We start from the raw sequence: 21013 nt of genomic DNA on the forward strand, positions 1-21013 counted from the left end.
CTACAGCCTCCCATGGTCTTACAAACTGAGCTGATCAGAGCCTGACTTTAAAATGGCAGCGGTATGAAGACACGAAAATCGCCAGTTCTTCTCTAATTATATCAGACATTGTTATCCAAGCCTGCATACGGAGACCTTTTTACAGCGCTTGCGTTTCATGAGGAGTGTTCCATTTCACAACTGATTATTTATTTATTTTGGCTTCGTTTATCCTCATTCATGCCCACAAAACTTGCTAAAGCCCAGGTTCCCGACTGTCTGACTTTATTTAATCTGCAGACGGTCGGGTGCTATCTGGCTTATCCTTATTTGTGTATGCAGCGATCGAAGAGTGCATCATTACACAATTATCTATTCCATCACAATGGCGAGCACAGATGCAGGAACTCTGGGACCCAAAGCCGGTCTACACAATGTCATTGATCTGGAACTTTCAATCTTAGGAGTGCAGCATAGGGGCCAGGTAGCAGAATTGGCTTCCTTCTGCTCCCCGTCTGCCACTGCCAGGCTGTTACCTTAGAGATGGGGCAAACTCATGGCCACAAAGAGAAAACAGTCTGTCCCCTAAACTGACGCTGGCTGTTCCCATTTAGTGCACTTTCTTTCTTTGTCTACTTCCTTTGCTCCTATCACCTCTCCTCTGAATCTCTCCCCTTGCCTGCTACACCGCCTAGCCCCCTGTCCTTTGTGCCCTTTGACTAAGCACTCCTTCTCCCCTTGTTGGGGAAAGATCCAATATTTATACTGCGGAGTCTCAGCAAACCCGCTGAGAGAGTCCACAGCGCCAAGGCAGTTGAGGTATGGTATGGCACCCCTTGCCAAAGCACTCCCTCTCCCCTTTTTGGGGAAGGATCCAGTATGGAGGCCTTGAAATCTCAGAGACCCCTCTGGGAGAGTCCACTGCGTATAGGGAGCCTCTCACAATAGCGATGGGGAAAGGATATCACTTCCCCTGGGATCACAGCTTACTGGACTTTGGATGCAGCATTGACTCGTCTACCGGTTTGTGTCCCCGTCACACTCCCCCTTCTCTTTCCATGCTGTGTCTCTCACCCTCCCCTCCTTTTTCTCTCCTACATTCTCTGTCTACTTCCCCTGCTCCTACCCCCCTCCCCTGAACCTCACCCCGTGCCTGCTTTTTCCCTTACGTATAGAGCCATTTTTGTTTGTCTCGACCTTACATGTAACTATGTTGCCATGCTCTAATAACTGTGTAACCTTTGTAACGAAGTAACCTGCAACAATTGTCTCATACTCATGTAAAGCGCTCTGATACCTCCGGGTCAAGCTAGCGCTATATAAACCTTTAAAATAAAATAAATAAAACCACAAAGTGATTTCAAGTTGTCATACCAGATATAACATGGCATTTTCTTTTTTTGAATTGAAACACAGATTTCCTTCATGGAGATGAAAGATCTTCTTTCATATGTCAAAATAAATAGGACAATCTTGTAACTATATTAAAGACAAATAAGAGAGATGAGTGCATACATAAGATACAAGTACCATTCAGTATAATACGTAATATATACTTAAACAACCCCGTTAAAATGAGATCCCCTAGCCCCCACCCTCCCTCCTGGCCAGTCGGTTCCTATGTGCCATACGACCACCTAGTGTATATGTGTATATAGTACTTGCTGCGGGTCACTCCTAGTGATCAGTTGAAATGGGAATATGACCTACACCAGCCCTTGGGATCGAGGACCGCATACAACTGGATATATTATGGGGTAGGGGTGATATGCGTGGGGTGAAGATCTAGTATTTTAAAACCTTCCAGCATAAGGTCCCACTCCATTGAGATGGGGAGTTTACATAGTCCGCGTGCCTCTTTGCATGTAAGTGCTGCACCTTCGGCACCGCACCACTGTACCACCTCCTCCTGCCATGCAGATAGAGTAGTGCATCTTGGGGATTTCCATCTCATGGTGATTGCACGTATGGCCAATATGGGGGCAAGGTCGAGGAAACGAAGTTGAACTTTCAAAGCTTTTGTGCGCCTGCGGAAGCCAGCAAACACTCCAGTATATTGTCCGTGAGTAGTAAATGTGTGATCCCCCCAAGTGCAGTTCGGACCAACCCCACAGCAGTCACGCTGATGAGAGCAAGCCCAAAGCATGTGGGTAAAGCCCGCCTCTTCGGACCTGCAACGTGGGCAGTGATGTTGTGCATCTGGGAACATGAGATGAATTCTTTTTTGGGTTAAATAGGATATGTATAACACCGTGCATTGTATGAATTTAAATTTGGCATTGCGGGATATACGCTTGGGGTGTTCCAGAATACTCGCCCATGCTTTATCGGTCAGTGCAGCTTCAGTTGTCTCGGACTATTTTGCCCTAAGGTCAGTGAGTGAGATTGAAACTTGTGACGTATAACCATCTAAAAAGATGGCTGCCCTCCCCCATGTAATAGAGAGATCGTACCAGTTCGTGTTGCAGAGCTTCATTACGTTGAGGTGCCCATGTGTTCGTAACGTAGTGAGACACTGCTGCATGAGTTAAATAAAGGCGTCATGATCTAGGAGGGTTCCATCACCAAACAGCAACCCCACCTCCTCTACGCTAGCATCCGTCCAGACTCGTAGCCGAGCCTTTGTGAGGCTGCCACCAGGGGATGGTATTCCCAATAGGGGAACATTACTGGCGTATGGTATCGCATCTGAGGTGTAAAGCAGAGCCTTAATCCAGCAGTGAAGTGCCGTTTTAAGTAGTGGAGGCTCTGCAGGGGGAATTTGTACTTTCGGCAATAAAAGGGTATGTAAGTCTCCTCTCTCTAAGTCTTGGGTCTCATACCCTATTTCCTGCAGGTTCCCACCTGCTGTCCAATACGATAGCCAATGAAGCTGACAAGCATAATAATAGGCCCTAAAGTCAGGTACCCCCAATTCACCCTTGTGGGGTTCTAAGTTCTTGAGACTCACCCTGCATCGGCCCATCACCAAATAAACTCTAGTACGATTGTGTCGAGTGTGTGAAAGGTGGACTGAGGAATCACTAGAGGTAAATTCACAAAAAAATATAAGAGTAGTGGAGAACCACCATCTTCGAGATGGCAACCCACCCCATCACCAACAGTGGCAGGGATGTCCAAAAGGATACACTTGAGCGTATTGCAGTAATTGCCTTGGACAGATTAGCATCAAGTTGGTCCACCTGTAATCTGTATATCTGGATACCTAGGTACTTAAATGTGTAGTGCGTTACTGGTAGGGTATATGTGCCAAAATGTAGCATGTTTGGGTGAGGTCCGTCACGGAGATAGAAAGCGTCTGATTTCCCTTCGTTAATGGCAAGTCCTGAGATACGTTCAAAGGTAGAATGGTAGGGAGGGGCTCTGCCCAGGCAGTGAGGTTGCGTAGGTAGAGGATTATGTCATCAGCGTAGATTGAGATTAAGTGTATGGTGCCGTCTATTGGTATCCCCGGTTGCTCAGCTGTGTGCCTCAGTGCTATCGCTAATGGCGAGGACAAATACCAGCGGGGAAAGGGAACAACCCTGTTGTGCGCCTCTGTGTATAGAGTACTCTCGTGAAATATGACTTCCGGTGCGAGCTCTTGCAGGTAGGGCAGGAGTCGGTTTGCTAAGACTTTACTGAGGACCTTATATTTAGTTGCTAATAAAGACAAGGGCCGGTAACTAGATAAGTCAGTGCCGTCTCGTCCCGGTTTGGGGAGTGAAATGACTAAGGCTTGCATGGTGGAATGGGGTACGTGACTGGACTCCAAGGCAGTCTTGTATAGCTTTTCTAACTTAGGAACAAGAGCGTCTGAGTAAGTTTCAAAGAATTCTATGGGCAGGCCGCCGAGTCCCGGGGCATTGTTACACTTTAGATATTGATAGCAGCCCGTATTTCGTGTCTAGTAATGGGGCCTGAGAGCACCTTTTGTGTGTCTGCTTTAAGTATTGGGTATGTGAAATAGTTTAAAAATGCATCCACTAAAGTGTCTTCAATGTGTTCAGGTTCGTTATAAAGATCACTGTAATAATTACAAATGGCAGCGTATATCTCTAGTTGAGTGTGGACCATGCCCTTGGTAAGTACATTAATCCAGGCGATGATGGGAGGGGTTGGGCTATCCGGCAATATCCGGATATCCGGGCCAGCATCGCTTCTGACTTATCAGCCTCAGTGTGTTTCAATTGTGTAAATGCCCTATATTCAATAACATGGAGAGTTTCAAGGAGCTCAGCATGCTGGATGCGTGCGTCCCGTAAAGGGGCCTGTTTGCCTGGGTCTCTCACTGCTGCGCGTTCCAGCTCGGCCATTTGGTTTTCTATACGGATAAGGTTCCTATGTACCTCCTGCCGAGCCCCCACTGTCGACCCAAACACTGCGCCCCTCACAACCCATTTGATTAGATTGAAGAAGCTGTGTTCCAGTTCTCAGAAAATAGTTTGTGATAGTTGCAGATAGCGCGGTACGAAAGGGGGCATCCTCCAGCAGTTGGGGCCATAGTTTGAAAGTGGGGACTGGGGTAGGCTCCCTGCCCCATGTAAGGGTGATCTCTAAAGGGCAGTGATCAGAGAAGGTCTTGGCCAAGTATGGTATGTGAATTGGTGTATTTGGGTGGCAATGTTAAGGGAGTACAAAAACCTATCTATCCTAGTATGGAGTTGGTGTACTGGGGAATAAAAGGAGTATTCCCTATGTGTAGGGTGTAGCATTCCCCAAACATTACTCAGTCCGCATCCACTCATCCAGGTTTTCAGGGCATTAGCTTGTTTGTGGGCGCCAGTGCCATGCAGCGGGGGATGGGACCTATCTAACTCCACGTCCAAGACAGTGTTACAGTCCCCTCCCAATATCCAGGGATATGTATCACACCCAGTTAAGGCAATGCCTAGCAGAGTACAAAACTTGTCCTGATCCATGTTCAGGGCATAAATGCTACCCAAAACCACTGGTTGGCCATCGAGGGTTCCCCTCAGCAATATAAACATACCCTGTTCATCTATGCGTCGGTCCAATTCTGTAAAGGGGACACCGCGGCGAACATGTATGGCCGCCCCTCGTGCAAAAACTGAGTAGTTAGTAGAGAAGATTTGGCTACTCCTGAAGAAAAACTATTTGCGCTTTATGTCTAAGGAGGTGGGCATGAACCCGGTGTTCTTTATGCACAGGTCCAAGTCCCCACACATTCCAGGTCAGCAAGTTATATGAACCTAAAGTGGTGGAGTGGTCAGGCATGATTCAAGAATGTAAGCTGTGCTCCCCCTAACTCGGCGCCCATTAACTATTACTGGCCAGGAGTGCCCCTTCCCCTTCAAACTAATAATACTCGGCTCAGCTATTAAACAGTGCTGGGCCAAACAAATAACAAAAACTTACAAACCGCATAGAACAGTGCGTTCGCTTCGTGGGGGGTCGCCGCCACCGCTCATAATGCTGCTCGTGTGGTTTCAAAGGTTCTGATAGCTCAACGGGAACCGTGGGGGGTGGGCACGTTTGAGCATTTTCATCTAGTATGACTGGTCACCTTAGGCATACCCACTACATAAAACATGATATTGACAAGTCCAGCAAGCCTGAACAGGGAGACACTCAGGCAGTTTGGGCATTAGATACACATATGGCATCTAAATGATGTAACTAGTGTTCTATGACAAGTTCATTTTAACGCAAATTAGGTAGGAAAAAGGAAAGGGCACAGGTAGGTTCGGAAGTTCCGCCACATAGCTTGTGTTGCCCTGTTGCATCGGTGAGCAAAGTGAGCAGGCACGCCTTGTTATGCATCCGCCAGATCATCGACAATCTGAGGTGTCACAGAGGGGAACAGGGTGATACTATTTTCGGAGTCCGATTGAATGATGCTGTCCTGTGACAAGTCGGACACAATCTTAAGGTTGTCATCGTGAAAGGAATAGGCTATTGCCAGTGCCTCAGTCCTGCTACTCATCATCTGTTCATGTGTAGGACCATTGGTGGCGGAGCTGTGCGGGCCCTTGGGGGCATGGCGAGGGCCACGGCCCTGAGATCTGGTAGGACTGTGATGCACAGAGCCGGATGACCCACCTTGGCTTGATTCAAGGTTCATCACTTCCAGCCATTCCTTTGCATCCTTTGGGCTGTCAAAAAAGTTAGTTTTTCGGTCATGTATAATTTTTGTTGGGGCCAGGAATAGTAATGCATATTTGAGCTGGACCGCCCGTCATTTTTTCTTCACTGCTTGAAAGGAAGAGCGTTGGCACTGCACCATTACTGTGTAGTCAGGGTACAGCGAGATTCAATGGTTCTCGAATTGGATCTGCGTTTGTTCCCTTTCTTTTTGCAAAAGTACTTCGCGGTCCCTGTATTTTAACAATCAGGGGTCGCGGAGGCGCCCCTGCTCTTGGCACTCCAGTAGGAATTCGATGGGCCCTTTCCATGCATAAGTATGGCGACAAGCCCTCTTGAGCCCATGGTCTCGAAACCAGGTTTCCACGAAATCAGCAGCTCTGTAGCCTTCACTGCGCTCTGGAAGTCCTATGACACATATATTATTCCCGCGATTCCTGCTCTCCGCATCTTCGATCCTGTCTTGTAGTCCGTGGACTTGCTGTTGTAGTTCTTTTATCTGTTTCGTGTGTTCCGTGATTTGAGGTTCCACATTGGTCAGGGCTTTCTCATGTGCGTGGACCGTGTCAGCAAGTTTCGCGTGGTCCGCCCGGAGGAGTGTAAAGCCAGTCGTAAGGGTTCCAATCTGTTGCTCTATTACTTTACTGGAGTCTCTGACTTCTTTTAGTATTAGGTCAAGTTTATCAGGGGGACCTCTAGGAACCTTGAGGAGGAGCCGGGTGAGGGTGGTCCAGCAGTAGTTCGGGTACATCTGGCGTGCCTGTCGCAGGATGATTGTCCAAAGTCTTCCCATTGAGTCTCCCCATGGCGCCCACAAGCTCTAACCAGACGTGCATCACTCACCGGGGGTCTGGAGAGAGTAATCCTGCAGGGCGCACAGAGTCTCCTGCAATTAGCATCCACCTCCGCACTCCACCGCACAACCACTCCAGCATGGGGGCACTACTCCGTCTGCACTTGCTTCGGGCCAGGTACAGGACACGTTGAAAGGTAGGCCCACCTCACTCTCTGTCCTGTATAGTCCAATACAGGGGGTGGACTCCCACCAGGCACCGGACAAAGCACGCTGCACCCCACTCACCAGAGGATCGGGGTCTGCATCTGTGGGTCTCTCTCCGACTCCCGCGATCTTCCGTCACAGCTCCTTCGCGATGTGCTGGCACTCCAGGGTCCACAACCCTCAGCTTCTAAGCGGGTTCCGGCTGCAGGGCCCAGCCATGGCTGCCTGGGGGACCGCGCCACAGGAGGCAGGCAGGGGCCATGATGCTGCAGCACCGCTGGTCTCAGGGGCAGGTAGGCCTCCATGGTATGAGTCTAGGCAGCCGTCCAGAGCATCGCTCCAGTCAGGGGGGAGGGACCAGAAGCCCAGGTCTTGAAATCTCGCTGCAGTCGCTCTGCGGTAGGCCTCAGCAGCCCCACAAGGCTGGGCGGGGGACAATAGCATCAGGAAGATAGAACGGTGAGCACCACTCAGTGTGGCACACAGCGGCACAGGGCGAGGGCGCTATCGAAGCTCAGGGGCCGGCACAGGCGCCTGCGTCAGCAGAAGTCCACAGCCCTCACCACTGCAGCCGCCGGACATCCCTCGCAGTAGTCAGTCACCGTCGCTCCAAGTCTTTGGGTCCGAAGAGCCCCAGCTGCCAGCCGAGGACCGCCTCCAGGCAGCGGGAGACGTGATGCATCGTGCCAGCAGTGCTAAGGCAGGTAGGCCGCAGTTCCTTAGCTCCGGCAGGCACTGCTCATCGACCAAGCTGCTGCTCCGATCAGGTCAAATTCAGCAGGCTGGCATCATGTGCACCCAATGGACACAGGATAGCGATCAAAGCCCCAAGAGCAGGTTTGTGCCCGGCGATGACACAGGATTATTCTCCCCAGGGCCCGGAGCCTCACCAAACCATGTCTGCCATCTTGGGCGGCTAGCCACGCTCCCCCAAGGTCACCATCTCTAAAGGTAGCAGGCACCTGGCTTCCACATGGACCTCACCAGGTACTGTCACCAGTAAACCACACACACAGCTTTAATAAAAGTAAGATGCAGACATGGAACCCCTGACATGGCTCTTACATGGTTCTTTAGGCAGTACGCTTCAGGGTTACAATGAAAGAGGGGTGTGTCCCTACTGTAGTAACTTCCGCCAGTCACTGGATAGCATAGGTTGAGAGGCATGTGCAGCCCGCTTCCCTTATCAAGCAAGTAAATGCTCTGATGATGAATCGTACTGGATAAGGTTGAACACCTTCTGTAGTCGCTTTTTGAAAAGGTCTATAACTAGTGAAAAACCAGACAACTAAATAGATGAGTACTGTTGTTTTGTCAGCCCACTAACTGTTGTACTAAATCACCAAATATTTAGATGTATTCTGATTTGTTTTATTTATCACAAAAATATATTTTTTATACACATTTTTTTTCCTTTTATATTTTTATCTTGAATATATTAACACATTTCATAGATACATTTCAGAATAATGATTCAAATAGTGTTGACAAACAAATCTAAAATTTACATAGCCAACACAAGGACGAGCATGTAACAGAGAGTGATGGAGGCAACGTGGTAGGTAGCACACAGGCAAAGCGGTGGGTGACACACTACACGCGTTTCGGCTTTGGAAGCCTTCCTCAGGTGTACCGTCTTTGGCAAGGAAAGAGTGGCTCAAGATGGAAGTGAATTCAAACATAAAATCATGTAAATCGTCAGAGACTCAAGTTCCAATATTGAACGGTAGTCACAGATAGATGTAAGGAGAAAGACGTAATGTATAGCTCTCGAGTAAATACCAAGATAGTATAAGAAGGTAATTCTACGATGGTAAACGGTGATAGATGTGAATTGATGTTCACAACGATACTTCGGATAAAGGTATAACGAAGGACCCTCAATCTATAACCTTAAAATAGGGTTCCAAGACGGAGACCAGGGGCCAGAGAGATGTATTTGCACACAAGATCCAAGGCTCATGTGTTCTAAGGAAGGATATGGCCCTCCTGATCATTAATGCTCTGCAGAAACTTGCCACCCGCGGTGTAGTCTCATCACATAACTGTCCAGGTCAGTGGCGGAAAAACACGAGTCTACTCAGAGAGAACATCAGCCCCTTCGAGCTCACAGAAGTCGATTAGAAGGAACCTTCTCCGCCAGGTGGTCCTAATCTACACAGACCACTTGGCCACTATGCTTTATACACAGAAACAAGGGGGTGTACACACACTCCTGCTGTCCAGAAGGCACAGCAGGTTTAGCATCGGACACTCGCACCTCCGACACCCCCTAGCCGAACACCTGTTGGCCATTGACACAGACTGAGGGTGCAACCCTTAAAGGGTGTGTGGAATGCAGGGTTGCAATCTTTGGGGCTGGCTTGGTGTGAACCAAATGGATATATATGGAGTGAATATTGGTGGACTGAGTGAACCCCATCTTAATCAAACCCCTGTTCCTATTAACATTATTGAAGACCCTGGGGCTCTCGTGAGTCTTCTGTGTTAGACCTAAATAATTTAAAATGTTTTTGGCGGATCAATTACCTAAACTTTTTGGTTTTGGATTGGAAATGTAGAGATCCTTTTAAGGTAAGACTTTATCTTTAAACGTGACAAAGTCTGGAAGATTTTCCATGGTACCGGTCTAGTACAGGAAGTGTATTGCCTTATTGTTTTTTGAACTACTTCTTATTTATTAAGGAATCAAGTTATATACTCACATTTATATAATGTAGTAAAACATATGACATAACTGCATTTCCTGATATGTGGAATTCCTATCTTCTCCAGAAGTATCTCTTTGATCATGCCTGAGACGTTATCTTTTCCTTCCCCAGTTCATCCTGGCTGGAGCAGTCTCCATCATTGCAGAAAAGCGTGGCAGCCCCTGCTGGGTAAGTGTTTCAGCACTTCCACCAACCAGTTGCACTTATGAACTATCTTAAGTGAGTGGTCTTGCAATGGACACACCGCATTGAGACATGGTGCTGGCATGGCATGAAGTCATGGTGCTGGTGTGGCATGGAGACAGTGCTGGCATGGCATGGAGATGTGGTGCTGGCATGACGTGGAGATGGCATGCTGGCATGAGATGGAGACATGGTGCTGGTATGACGTTTTGCTGGCATGACATGGAGATGTGGTGCTGGCATGGAGATGTGGTGCTGGCATGGCATGGAGACGTGGTGCTGCAGTGGCATGGAGATGTGATGCTGGCATGCCATGAAGTCATGGTGCTGTCATGGCATGGAGACGTGGTGCTGGCATGCCATGAAGTCATGGTGCTGTTATGGCATGGAGATGTGGTGCTGGCATGGCATGGAGATGTGGTGCTGGCATGGCATGGAGACCTGGTGCTGGCATGGTATGGAGACATGGTGCTGGCGTGGCATGGAGACATGGTGCTGGCGTGGCATGGAGACATGGTGCTGGCATGGTATGGAGACCTATGTTTAAATTTTTTGATGCTGAGACAAGACAGATTATGGTCCAGGCTCTGGTTCTTACCAGATTGGACTATGCCAACTCTCTGTTTTTGGGCTTAAATCAGGCCGAACTATCCCGCCTTCGGAGGGTCCAAAATGCGGTGGCTAGGATGCTTGTCGGCCTCCCGAAATTTGTCTCAGCTCGCCGAACTATCCAGAATCTCCACTGGCTACCGATTGAGCAAAGAGTTAAGTTCAAAGCCCTCTGCTTAACTTTTAAAATTCTTAAACTAGCTTCCCCTCCTATTCTTTCACAGACTATCCTGCACTATGTCCCTGCTAGAGCTCTTCGCTCTGCTGGATTGAACCTCGCCATGGTGCCGCGTTTTAAACAAGCTAGAATGGGTGGACGCTCGTTCTCAGTGCTGGCGGCTGCCCTCTGGAACTCTCTGCCAGCTCCACTCCGTTCAATCCCTGACTTGTTTCTTTTTAGGAAGGCTTTGAAGACCTTCCTCTTCTCCACAGTTTAGTCTTGTCTTCTTGCCTTCGCCTTCTCATATGTGTTGTGTTATCCAGTTCTCCAAGCGCCGGGACGCCTCTTGGCTGCGGCATCCGTGCGCTATACAAAAAATAAATAACATAACATAACATAACATGGGGAGGTGGTGCTGTCATGGCATTGAGAGGTGGTGCTGGTGTGGCATGGAGACATGGTGCTGACATGGCATGAAGACGTGGTGCTGGCATGGCATGAAGACATGGTGCTGGCATGGCATGAAGACGTGGTGCTGGCATGGCATGAAGACGTGGTGCTGGCATGGCATGGAGAGGTGCTGCTGGAATGGCATGGAGACATGGTGCTGGCATGGCATGGAGATGTGGTGCTGGCATGGCATGGAGATGTGGTGCTGGCATGGCATGGAGACATGGTACTGGCATGGCACTAAGGCACGGTGCTGGAATGGCATGGAGACGTGGTGCTGGCATGGCATGGAGATGTGGTGCTGGCATGGCATGGAGACATGGTGCTGGCATGGCACTAAGGCATGGTGCTGGAATGGCATGGAGACGTGGTGCTGGCATGGCATGGAGACTTGGTGCTGGCGGTTTCATTCTTGGGCACAGTCTTTCTCGTCCCACCTTCATGTTTCTGTATTCGAACCAGCTGCTTCTGATTTCTACAACCTTCTAATTCCAAGCTTGTTATTTGGTAGCACTGCACTCGCCTGCTCGATCCCGCAGACCCCCTCTTGAGGTGTGATTGAACCCACCCCCGGCACCTCGGCTCACGTCGCTCTTTAGGTCTGATGACCCGCCGCTACTCTATTGTGTTCCTCACCCCAAGTCCTCTGCTCCAACAGCCATTGAGAGCTTCATAGCATCTCCTAACCCATCCTCCATGTCATAGGTGATTGGCCAGGCTCCATGGTGTGATCCGCCATACCTCTACCGATCATGCTCTGCAGTCCCTCTGCAAGAGTTTCTGACACTTGGAGATCTGTCCTTTCCCTTGGTGCAGCATTCCGAGGCCACTGTATAATCAGTGATGACTTGTTTCTCCTTTTAGAAATCAATATCCCTGAAAGTCTTACATAGAAACTGTTTTTGATTAATCAGGAGTTCCTCAAAAGGTGTTTGCCTTTTTGTTGATACAAGTGAAGTCTTTCCTATGCTCATTGGCCCGTAAAGTACAGAACCGGGTGCTGAGAATGCGGGTTTAAACCCAACCTTTTACATGTGTTTGTGACTTCACCTTGGGGTGCGAGGCCCACACTTGTGGTACTTATGATGATTTTGTAAATTTGTCCTACAGGTGTCAGCCGCGTGGCTGATGAACCTGGCGAGCCTCGCTGTGGCCATTGCAGGGATTGTGATGATCGCCAATGACTTCAGGTGGACCCGGTACCTTTGGAGCCCCTCTTACATCTGTGATCGAGAAGTAAATCGTTATAATGGTTCCAGAGACCAGACGATGGAGGAATGCATTGCTGCCTTTTCCAAATTATTGGTAAGTAGAGACTCACCATGATTGGCTGGGACTAAGAACCCACCGGTCTGCCTACACACACCCACATAGTGACTAGCATGTGAGGAGCACTTGCACCCCTGAAGAACAAATATGCATGCCATTGACACTGGGAAAAGGGCTGCACACCACTTATTCATTCCTGGAGACTGAGCCATAACTATCAATACTCATCGACATGAGTCTGCACTCCTCCGCTGCCTATGCCGCTCAAGTATCAACACATGGGATATTCGGGGAACTGCTTTACCTCTCCATGTCTGAACTATACAGACATAAGTTCCTACTTCTCAATTTTTCCTAGCTATCCTTCAGATGCCAGAACTATGCAGACATCATTTCCTACTTACTCAGTCACGTCCCCTCTGTTTCACTCAGGAAGTCTTCCTCTGCTTCTATGTGGCATTGCAATTTCACCTAAAAGCTTCTCTGACGTTTGGATAGGTTTGTGCTGTAGAAATACCATATACGTACATGCATGCATACATAACTATATAGACAGATATAGGAGAAAACAAAGTGACCAGGGTTAAGTAGATGAAAAGAGAATGGCAGAGATTGAGCAGGACCGTGTGGGGACAGGGAAATGACAAAGAAAGACAAGAGATTTGTTGGCAGAAAAGGTGGCCGAGTGGAGGAGATGGTGGCAGACAGTAAAGACGACTGGGACAGATATTGTGATTGAAAGGGTGAAAGCGACAGGAACAAGAGGTGTTTCTGACATCAAAGAAATGGTAGTGTTGGGAGACCAAATCTTAGGTTGAGGGGTTTATCTTCAACCTTACCAGTAAATTGTAAAACAGTTCATTTAATATGAAGACTCAGAAAGGAAAACTTCAGGACCAGGCAGGACAGCTCATCCCCAGTGGGAGGGTTATGGTTGGGGGTAAAGAACCTACACCCTAGAGCATGGGACAGTAAAGCAACCAGGCAGACAAACTCACATGTGCTGGCTTCAGACAGCCCTTAACTTGATTTGAAATGGGCTCCTGGTTACCTTCAGCGGCCCTGGTTCTTGGAAAGGAGGGTGTCGATGCGTGATGATGCATCTCAGTGTTGTTTCTTCTCTCCTCTGCAGAGCGTGCTCACTGCCATCAGGATCCTGCTGCTGGTGGGCACCTCCCTGGCCATCTGCATTGCCCTGTGGTCCATGGGCTACAGCTGTAAGACCCTCTGCTGTAACCTGGTCTCACAACAGGTACATACCAGGACTTGTGGTGCCTGCCTGTCCTGACTGCTTCTTCCGAATGAGGTGGCGGGGTATGTGAGGATGTGTTCTGTGGTGTTGTGAATAATCGCACTGAGACCCGCAGCCGTTGTTGGGATGAACTCCAGGTATATGCCCACAGGTGTCTTCCTTCCCCTAAATATTTTTCCGCTAGCCAACACCAAATGGCATTATTGTGTGGTTTCCATTTTCGAGTAGGAACTGCATCTGTTGGACAACATGTACATTGGGATTGGTGCCACACTGATTCTGTGCATCTCCCAGGACATGTTGGGCTATGGACCAGCTAGCTCACAGTGTCCCCATAAGCCCCCCACACCCAAAAAAAGTTATGAATGGTCAGGGTAACCTTAGACAACCCTGAACCCCTCTGGAATCGGGGTAACCGATCTAGAAACCTTTCGCTCAGTCACTCTACTTTCTCAGATAAGTATACAATGTATACACAAAGGGGTGTTTTCAATATTTATTGAGCCATTGTGATTCTTGTATAAAATATATGTGCTGTGATAATCAATAGACAGAAGCAGATATAAGTGATTAGTAATATGAGGACAGTGAACACAATGAACAGTTCCACCATCGTGCTAAAACTATGTGTATGTGCGGGCGTATAAGTACTCAATATATAGTACCCCTATAGTGCGTTTCTAGCCTGTCTAAGTGTCTAGGGCGCACGTATGCTCTGCCAGGAGTCCCCTATTGGATGATCCATAACTATTACCCAAAGGCAAAACATGTAGGTCCCCGTCTTGGTCTCGAATTGAACATCCCTCCTCGTCGAGGGATCAACAGGACCCAGCTGGGCTGAAACGCCAGGATCGCGGTGACCTCCCAGTGACCTCTGAGTGCTCCCCCAACTGAGTACAGTAGTGAATGTGTATTCATAAAAACCCTGACCATTCTTCCATGTCGGTGCCTCAGCCTCAGCTGAGCTGGCGTTTTTTATGATTTCTTGATAGCAGAGTCGCCATATGGGCAAAACAACAAATAACGCCCTGTGCACCATATTTCGAGGTCTTACACAGAATGTTCAAGGCACCGTGATAGTGTAAAAGCGAAGTGATTTTGTAAGCAAAACAGTTTCATTAAACTAACCCTGCTTTGTCACGCATGCTAATGTGTCATTTTGTGGAAGAAAAGGCAACTTAAGAAAACACGTACATATTTCAAATGCGCCATGTGACAGCAGAAAGCGCCTCTCTTTTTGACTGTTGCTCACCTTCATGTGTTTTTTGCTGCTTCCGGCATCTATTGTTGAATTACCCTTTGCAGCCTTCCAGGGTGCATAGGATTTATTTATTTGAAAAGTTTTATATAGCGCGAACATGCTCCGTAAGGGATTCAGAGCACTGTACAGCAGAAAAAGGATACGATTGGTCACTAAGCAAGTAAACATCATAAACATTAGTAGTAAACACACCAATATACAGTAAGAACAAACCCAAACATGTGGAACATGTAGCGAGAACATAAGTTGCACCCAGAAAATGTCTCAATTGAGATAGCCTTGTCTGTAGGGCATAAAAGTTAGTTATGTTATCTTCAGGGCAATTGTTGCAGCTGGTTATTCAGGATAAATCCTTTGACTTGTTTTTTGAATGAGTAGGTTGAAGGGTTAGAACGGACATCGGGCACAAGAGCATTCCAAATTCTTAGGGCCAGACCCGAGAAGACGCGGTTAAAGGTTCTTTTTTTAATTTTTTTTTATTCGTGAGGTTTCAGCAGGATGGTGCTGGAGATTCTTAGGGTCCGAATCATACCAGAAAGTTTAGGTAAGTGGGGGTAGTATAATGAAAAGCTTTGTGCATCAGGCAGGCAAACTTGAACCTAATCCGATCTTCGAGCGATAGCCAGTTGAGCTGAATTAGGTCCGTTGTGATGGGATCATGTTCATGTGAGCCCGTGATGAGTCCGGCTGTTGAGTTCAGAGTGGTCCTAAGAGGGGGCCAGTCTAGCTTTGGACAACCCAGCCAAGGTCACAATTCCATATTCCACACAGGAGATCACTAGGGACTGGACTGCAAGTTGCAGGTCCACAGGAGGCAGGAACGGCTTGATTTTCCTCAGTGTGTTGAGATGGTAGTTGGCTTGCTGAGTTGTTGCACTGATGTGGTCTTGCATATTCGGGTATATGTCTAGCATGATACCTAAAGATCTAGTGGAATGAACAACACGTGGATCACAGTTGAGCCCTGTAAGTTGTTTGAGCCAGTCTTGAATGGGTGTGGGGTGGGTGGGCGGGGCAATCAGGAGGAATTCGGTCTTGAGAGTATTAAGAATAAGGTAATTGCGAGTTAACCATTGTTGTTTTTTCAGAACAACACAGTTCAGAGTTTTTATATCTTCCAGAGACGGCATTTTCATATAAAGTTGCGTATCATCAGCGTACATGTGGTATTGTATGTTTGAACGTTTCAGGATTTCTGTGAGGGGTTCCATGAACAACTTGAAGAGAGTAGGTGAGCATGTGGAATCTTGAGGCACTCCATTTGAAACTGGTGAACTGTTAGTGAGGGAATGGTTCACTTTGATTCTTTGTGTTCTGTTCTGTAGGAACAAGGCTAACCAAGTTAAGACCGGGCCCGCTATCTCCATCCTTTTTTCCAGAAGGTCAATCAGGTTTTCGTGTTTGACTGTGTCAAACGCTGAGGATAAGTCAAGAAGGATAAGTAGACAAGGCTCATTTTGGTCAAGTAGACTCAAGGTGTCATCATCAATGTGGGTTAGAACCATTTCAGTACTATGTCCTGCTCTAAAACCAGATTCGTATTGGTCAAGCTGCTGAAACTTTTCAATATGATTGCAGGGTTGTATGTGTACACATTTCTCAAGTTTAGCTAGAGTCACGATAGTGGAAATTGGACGGCAATTGTTGGGATCAGATAAGTCTACATTTGGCTTTTTTGGAATGGGTGTGACTTGTCTTATCTTTAGGAAGTCAGGAATCCTACCCTGTATGAGCGATTCATGGATAATCACGGACCAGAGAGGGAGAATGCTAGAACTAAAATCCTTGAAGAATTTGGCCGGCAAAAGAACATGGAAATGATTAGAGGGGTTTAATGACATTATGATTATCTGTAGCTCGACATCGTCAGGAAGTCTGAAATTGTTACACGATGCATTATCATGTGGAGTAAGGCCTATGTCTCTGTGGGATGGAGCAGTCTCTGAGGTCTGGCAAGTGGATGTAATGGGTTGGGGCCAATGACGCCTATTTTGTGATGCAAGTTGTAGTTCTAGTTCAATCTTTTGGACTTTTGTATAAAATGTACGGAGAAGACCTCTTCACTGGGGAGAGATATCTTGGGAGCAGATTGTGGGTTGGTTGAGTGGTTAGCTTGTTTTATGATTTCAAATAGTTTTTTAGGTCTGTTTTTGGCATTGTCTAGTTGAGATCTAAAGTGTTCGACTTTCGTGCTCTGGATATGTTTGTTGTAAGAACTTCCTGCTCTCCTCAACTGTTTAAGGTTTGTTAGGGAAGGAGAGTTTCTCCATAATCTTTCTGAGAGCATTAGTTTACGATGCTCCTCATTGAGGGAGCGATTGAACCAGGGTTTGGACTGTTTGACCGTTATCCTCTTGAGTTGCTTCGGTACAACAGTGTTGAGAATAGTTGTCATAGTATGTATATAGTGTTCAGTGAGGTCGTCTAAATTGGTCAAGTGAGGGGTTGGAGGGAGTAAGTTATTGCTAACAGAGGTTAGGTCCATTGCGTGAATTTCTCTTAGATTCCAGGACCACTGTTCGTTTTTATGAGGTTGACCTTGTCTAGACATTACCTGATCTAGGATGGGAAAAGAGATTATGTAGTGATCCAACCAGTCACAGGGTAAAATGCCTTCCAGTTGTATCATGTTATCCTCAGCTCTGATTAAATCGAGGGTGAAGCCCTTGTGGATGGGTTCATTGCAAACATAGGTGAAGTTAAGGTCTGATAGGAAAGCCTTGAAGGTTCACAGTGAGGGATCAGCTGTATGATTCCAGTGCAGTGTAGGATGAAATCCCCAAAGATATGGTTGGGTGGTAGGCCAGAGTTAGAGTCTATGATTTCCATAATTTTAGATTACAAAAAGATTGTCGCCCAGGGCATGGTAGATTCTGTGGTATGCCAGCGCCACCCAGTAACTTCTCCGAAGACTCCAGATTGTCCAGTCGCCACACCAAGACTAGTGACTAGTCATCAACATCCCCCGCAGCAACATCACTCGACACCTCTGCAATCTCCACTGGCTCCCAGTCGACCGAAGGATAACCTTAAACTCTTCACCCACACTGGACCCACATACCTGAATCACTGTCTCACATTCCATATACCCAACAGACACCTCTGCTCCACCCAGTTTTCCCTGGCTACTGTCCAACAAATCCGCAAAACCAGAACCGGAGAAATGGCCTTCTTCTACCTCACCACAAAGACATCGAACACCCTGCCCATCCACCTCAGGAAACACCCTTGCTGACGCAATTCTGGAAGGACCTTAAGACCTGGCTCTTCAGATGAACTCAGCACTTAATCCAATCCACTGTGCCCCTTCCCCCAACAGCGCCTTGAGATCTGAACGGACAAGTAGCCGCGCTTTACAAACTCTGATTGATTGATTGACCCAGAATCACACAGAGATGGGGTTTGAGCTAGGATTCCTGGCGCCACATTGTGCGTCTATCACTTAGATGGACCAATAGTTTGTGTTTGTTTCATGAGCTCAATATATTAGTACTCTGCGTTCGCTTCTAAAACATATAGATCCTGTTCAATCATTAGAAGTCTTTCATTCAAAAAGTTCATATGAGTTTTGTTTTAAAAGAGGCAAAATCAAAAACAGTGCATAGGTTGGTCCACACAAGGTAATCCAGCAAACAGCATGGGTTTAAAAATGCACCTAAATTGGTGTTCATACCAGTGGCACTGGGAAGGGGGGGAGAGGGGGAGGATGGGAAGGAAAACAAATACACTTTCCTCTTCATGGCTGCATCTCCTTCTCTGTCTTCTCTCTTCCTGACGAGTCCCGAAACGGAATCAGGAAGCACACATGCTCCTGTATTCCAATCACAATGCTACTGTCACAATGATAGCAGCGTCGTGACTGATCTGAGTGCAATGGTTTGGCATGCAGACAGTGACTGCGACCCTGTGCATGTTCTCCACCCAGGCTGTGCATTACAGTCGGGTGTAGAACATGGTAAGTGCCTATGACTGTTTGGCTGTCCCAAGATCGCCGGCCAAACTGTCATGCGTACCTAGAGAGTACCCACCACTTCTCCGCCTGCTCTGTGAGCATCTCAGCCCAGCCCAGCCCAGCCCAGCCCAGCCCAGCCCAGCCCAGCCCAGCCCAGCCCAGCCCAGCCCCGCCCAGCCCAGCCCAGCCCAGCCCCGCCCAGCCCAGCCCAGCCCAGCCCAGTCTAGCCCAGCCCCGCCCAGCCCCGCCCCGCCCAGCCCAGTCTAGCCCAGCCCAGCCCCGCCCAGCCCAGCCCAGCCCCGCCCAGCCCAGCCCCGCCCAGCCCCGCCCAGCCCCGCCCAGCCCAGCCCCGCCCAGCCCAGTCTAGCCCAGCCCAGCCCAGCCCCGCCCAGCCCCGCCCAGCCCAGTCTAGCCCAGCCCAGCCCCGCCCAGCCCCGCCCAGCCCCGCCCAGCCCCGCCCAGCCCAGTCTAGCCCAGTCTAGCCCCGCCCAGCCCAGTCTAGCCCAGTCTAGCCCAGTCCAGCCCAGCCGTGCCCCGCCCCGCCCAGCCCAGCCCAGCCGTGCCCCGCCCAGCCCCGCCCAGCCCAGCCCAGCCGTGCCCCGCAAAACTCAGCAGGGAAAAATAAAATGATGATAACATTGTGTTATCATTTTATTTTTCCTTTTTTTACGCTCCTGAAAAGCAGTGGGGGCGACGCTCCTCCGCCCTAGCGGAGGAGCCGCCACTGGTTCCTACTACAAAGTGAAGTGTAAAAGAAGAGTGGTTTTTATATTCACATTATTGGCTTTTTCTGAATTCACAATTTAAGGACGGGCCTTCACCCATAGAAACAATTGCCATGAAACAGAGCTCATGGGCATCCCCACATTGTCCTCTCTGGTTACAAGTCTTCAACGGACCACAGGAGAAGTTCAGGTGGGCTGAAGGTGGTAGACATGGTTTCACTCTCAGGTTTCTGCATGATAGTGTATATGCAACTGTCAGCTTTCCTTCATTTATCCGTTTTTCTCTTTTTGAACTAGCACGTGTGAAGGAAGTGCATTTCCTAGAGTCTTGGGCTTGGCACCCTTGTGATCACCAGTCTCATGGGACATGTGCCAAGGGTCGGAGTCAGCCATTTAGTCCAAACCTGGCTGCAGCTTTGACTAGCTCGTCTTCTAGATGATTCAGGCTTTTTACACTACAGATGCCCCACTCCCAGTTTGCCCAACACAGGACAATGCACCAAGTAACTATGTCTTCCCCTCCTCCCAAATGCTCTTACTCCACTATGCCCACGATATGTCTACAGAGTGGCACCCTCATCCGTAGTGTATTGCCCTATGATCGATCTTATTAACCTCACCTTCTATAACCTCTATGTGGTCTCTTAAAGCTTTTGTGTCCTAAGCAGATGTATGTCGAGCTTCTCGCTTTAGGTTTGTGCATTGTGGCCATCGGCTGATGCGTCTTGTGGACCCCGAACATCTATTGAGCTTCCACTTCAGTTCCTCCAGTGCTTAAATAAAATCTGCAATTACAAAACTTAGATAATGGAGTCTTCTTCTAATCCCTCTTTGTTTCAGGAAGAAGATGTGGTCAAAGTTGGCAACGACAAGGAACAGTTGCTCGCCTCCAAGCCCATGCACAGTCCTGAGAACCATCCGAAGGTAGAAACTGTGTAGAGGCTTCTCCAGGGTCACCAAGTGTCCATACAAGAGAAAAATGGACCAGATTCCTCAGTGCTCTCTTTTAGTGCTTCTTGTTGCCTGCAGCAAAAATAATAATAAATAAAATTGAAATTATAATTTGGGAGGATGGTGGTGCTGATAGATACACCTTTTCGTAGGAGCATATTTTCCATGTAATAAAGACCATGAATTAAACAAATGTGTATTTTGTGTTTGTTTGCTGTAGTTAGTCATATGATGCACAGAGTGTATATTAAGTTGCACACTGCATGTTAGGTTGCACTGGGTGTGTGTTAGGTTGCACAGGGTGTATGTTAGGTGGCACAGGGTGTGTTAGTTTGCACAGGGTGTATGTTAGGTTGCGCAGGGTGTGTGTAAGGATGCACAGGGTGTATGGTAGGTTGCACAAGGTGTATGTCGGTGAATTTTAGGT

At 48.1% G+C, this 21013-nt stretch overlaps 1 protein-coding gene across 1 annotated transcript in view; it reads left to right on the plus strand.

Annotated features, from left to right (window-relative positions):
- The window catches only part of LOC147736579 (transmembrane protein 176B-like), an 86599-nt gene extending 65827 nt beyond the window's left edge, over positions 1-20772 (plus strand). The window contains exons 4-7 of the mRNA XM_086953322.1: positions 9886-9942; positions 12287-12481; positions 13578-13697; positions 20476-20772. Of these exons, the coding sequence (XP_086809448.1) occupies positions 9886-9942; positions 12287-12481; positions 13578-13697; positions 20476-20574 (471 nt within the window). The 3' untranslated portion in view covers positions 20575-20772. The remainder of the gene's footprint in view (positions 1-9885; positions 9943-12286; positions 12482-13577; positions 13698-20475) is intronic.
- The last annotated feature ends 241 nt before the right edge of the window (positions 20773-21013 follow it).

This window comes from Lissotriton vulgaris, chromosome 1_2, assembly GCF_964263255.1.
Source record: "Lissotriton vulgaris chromosome 1_2, aLisVul1.2, whole genome shotgun sequence".
NCBI classification, from domain to species: domain Eukaryota; kingdom Metazoa; phylum Chordata; class Amphibia; order Caudata; family Salamandridae; genus Lissotriton; species Lissotriton vulgaris.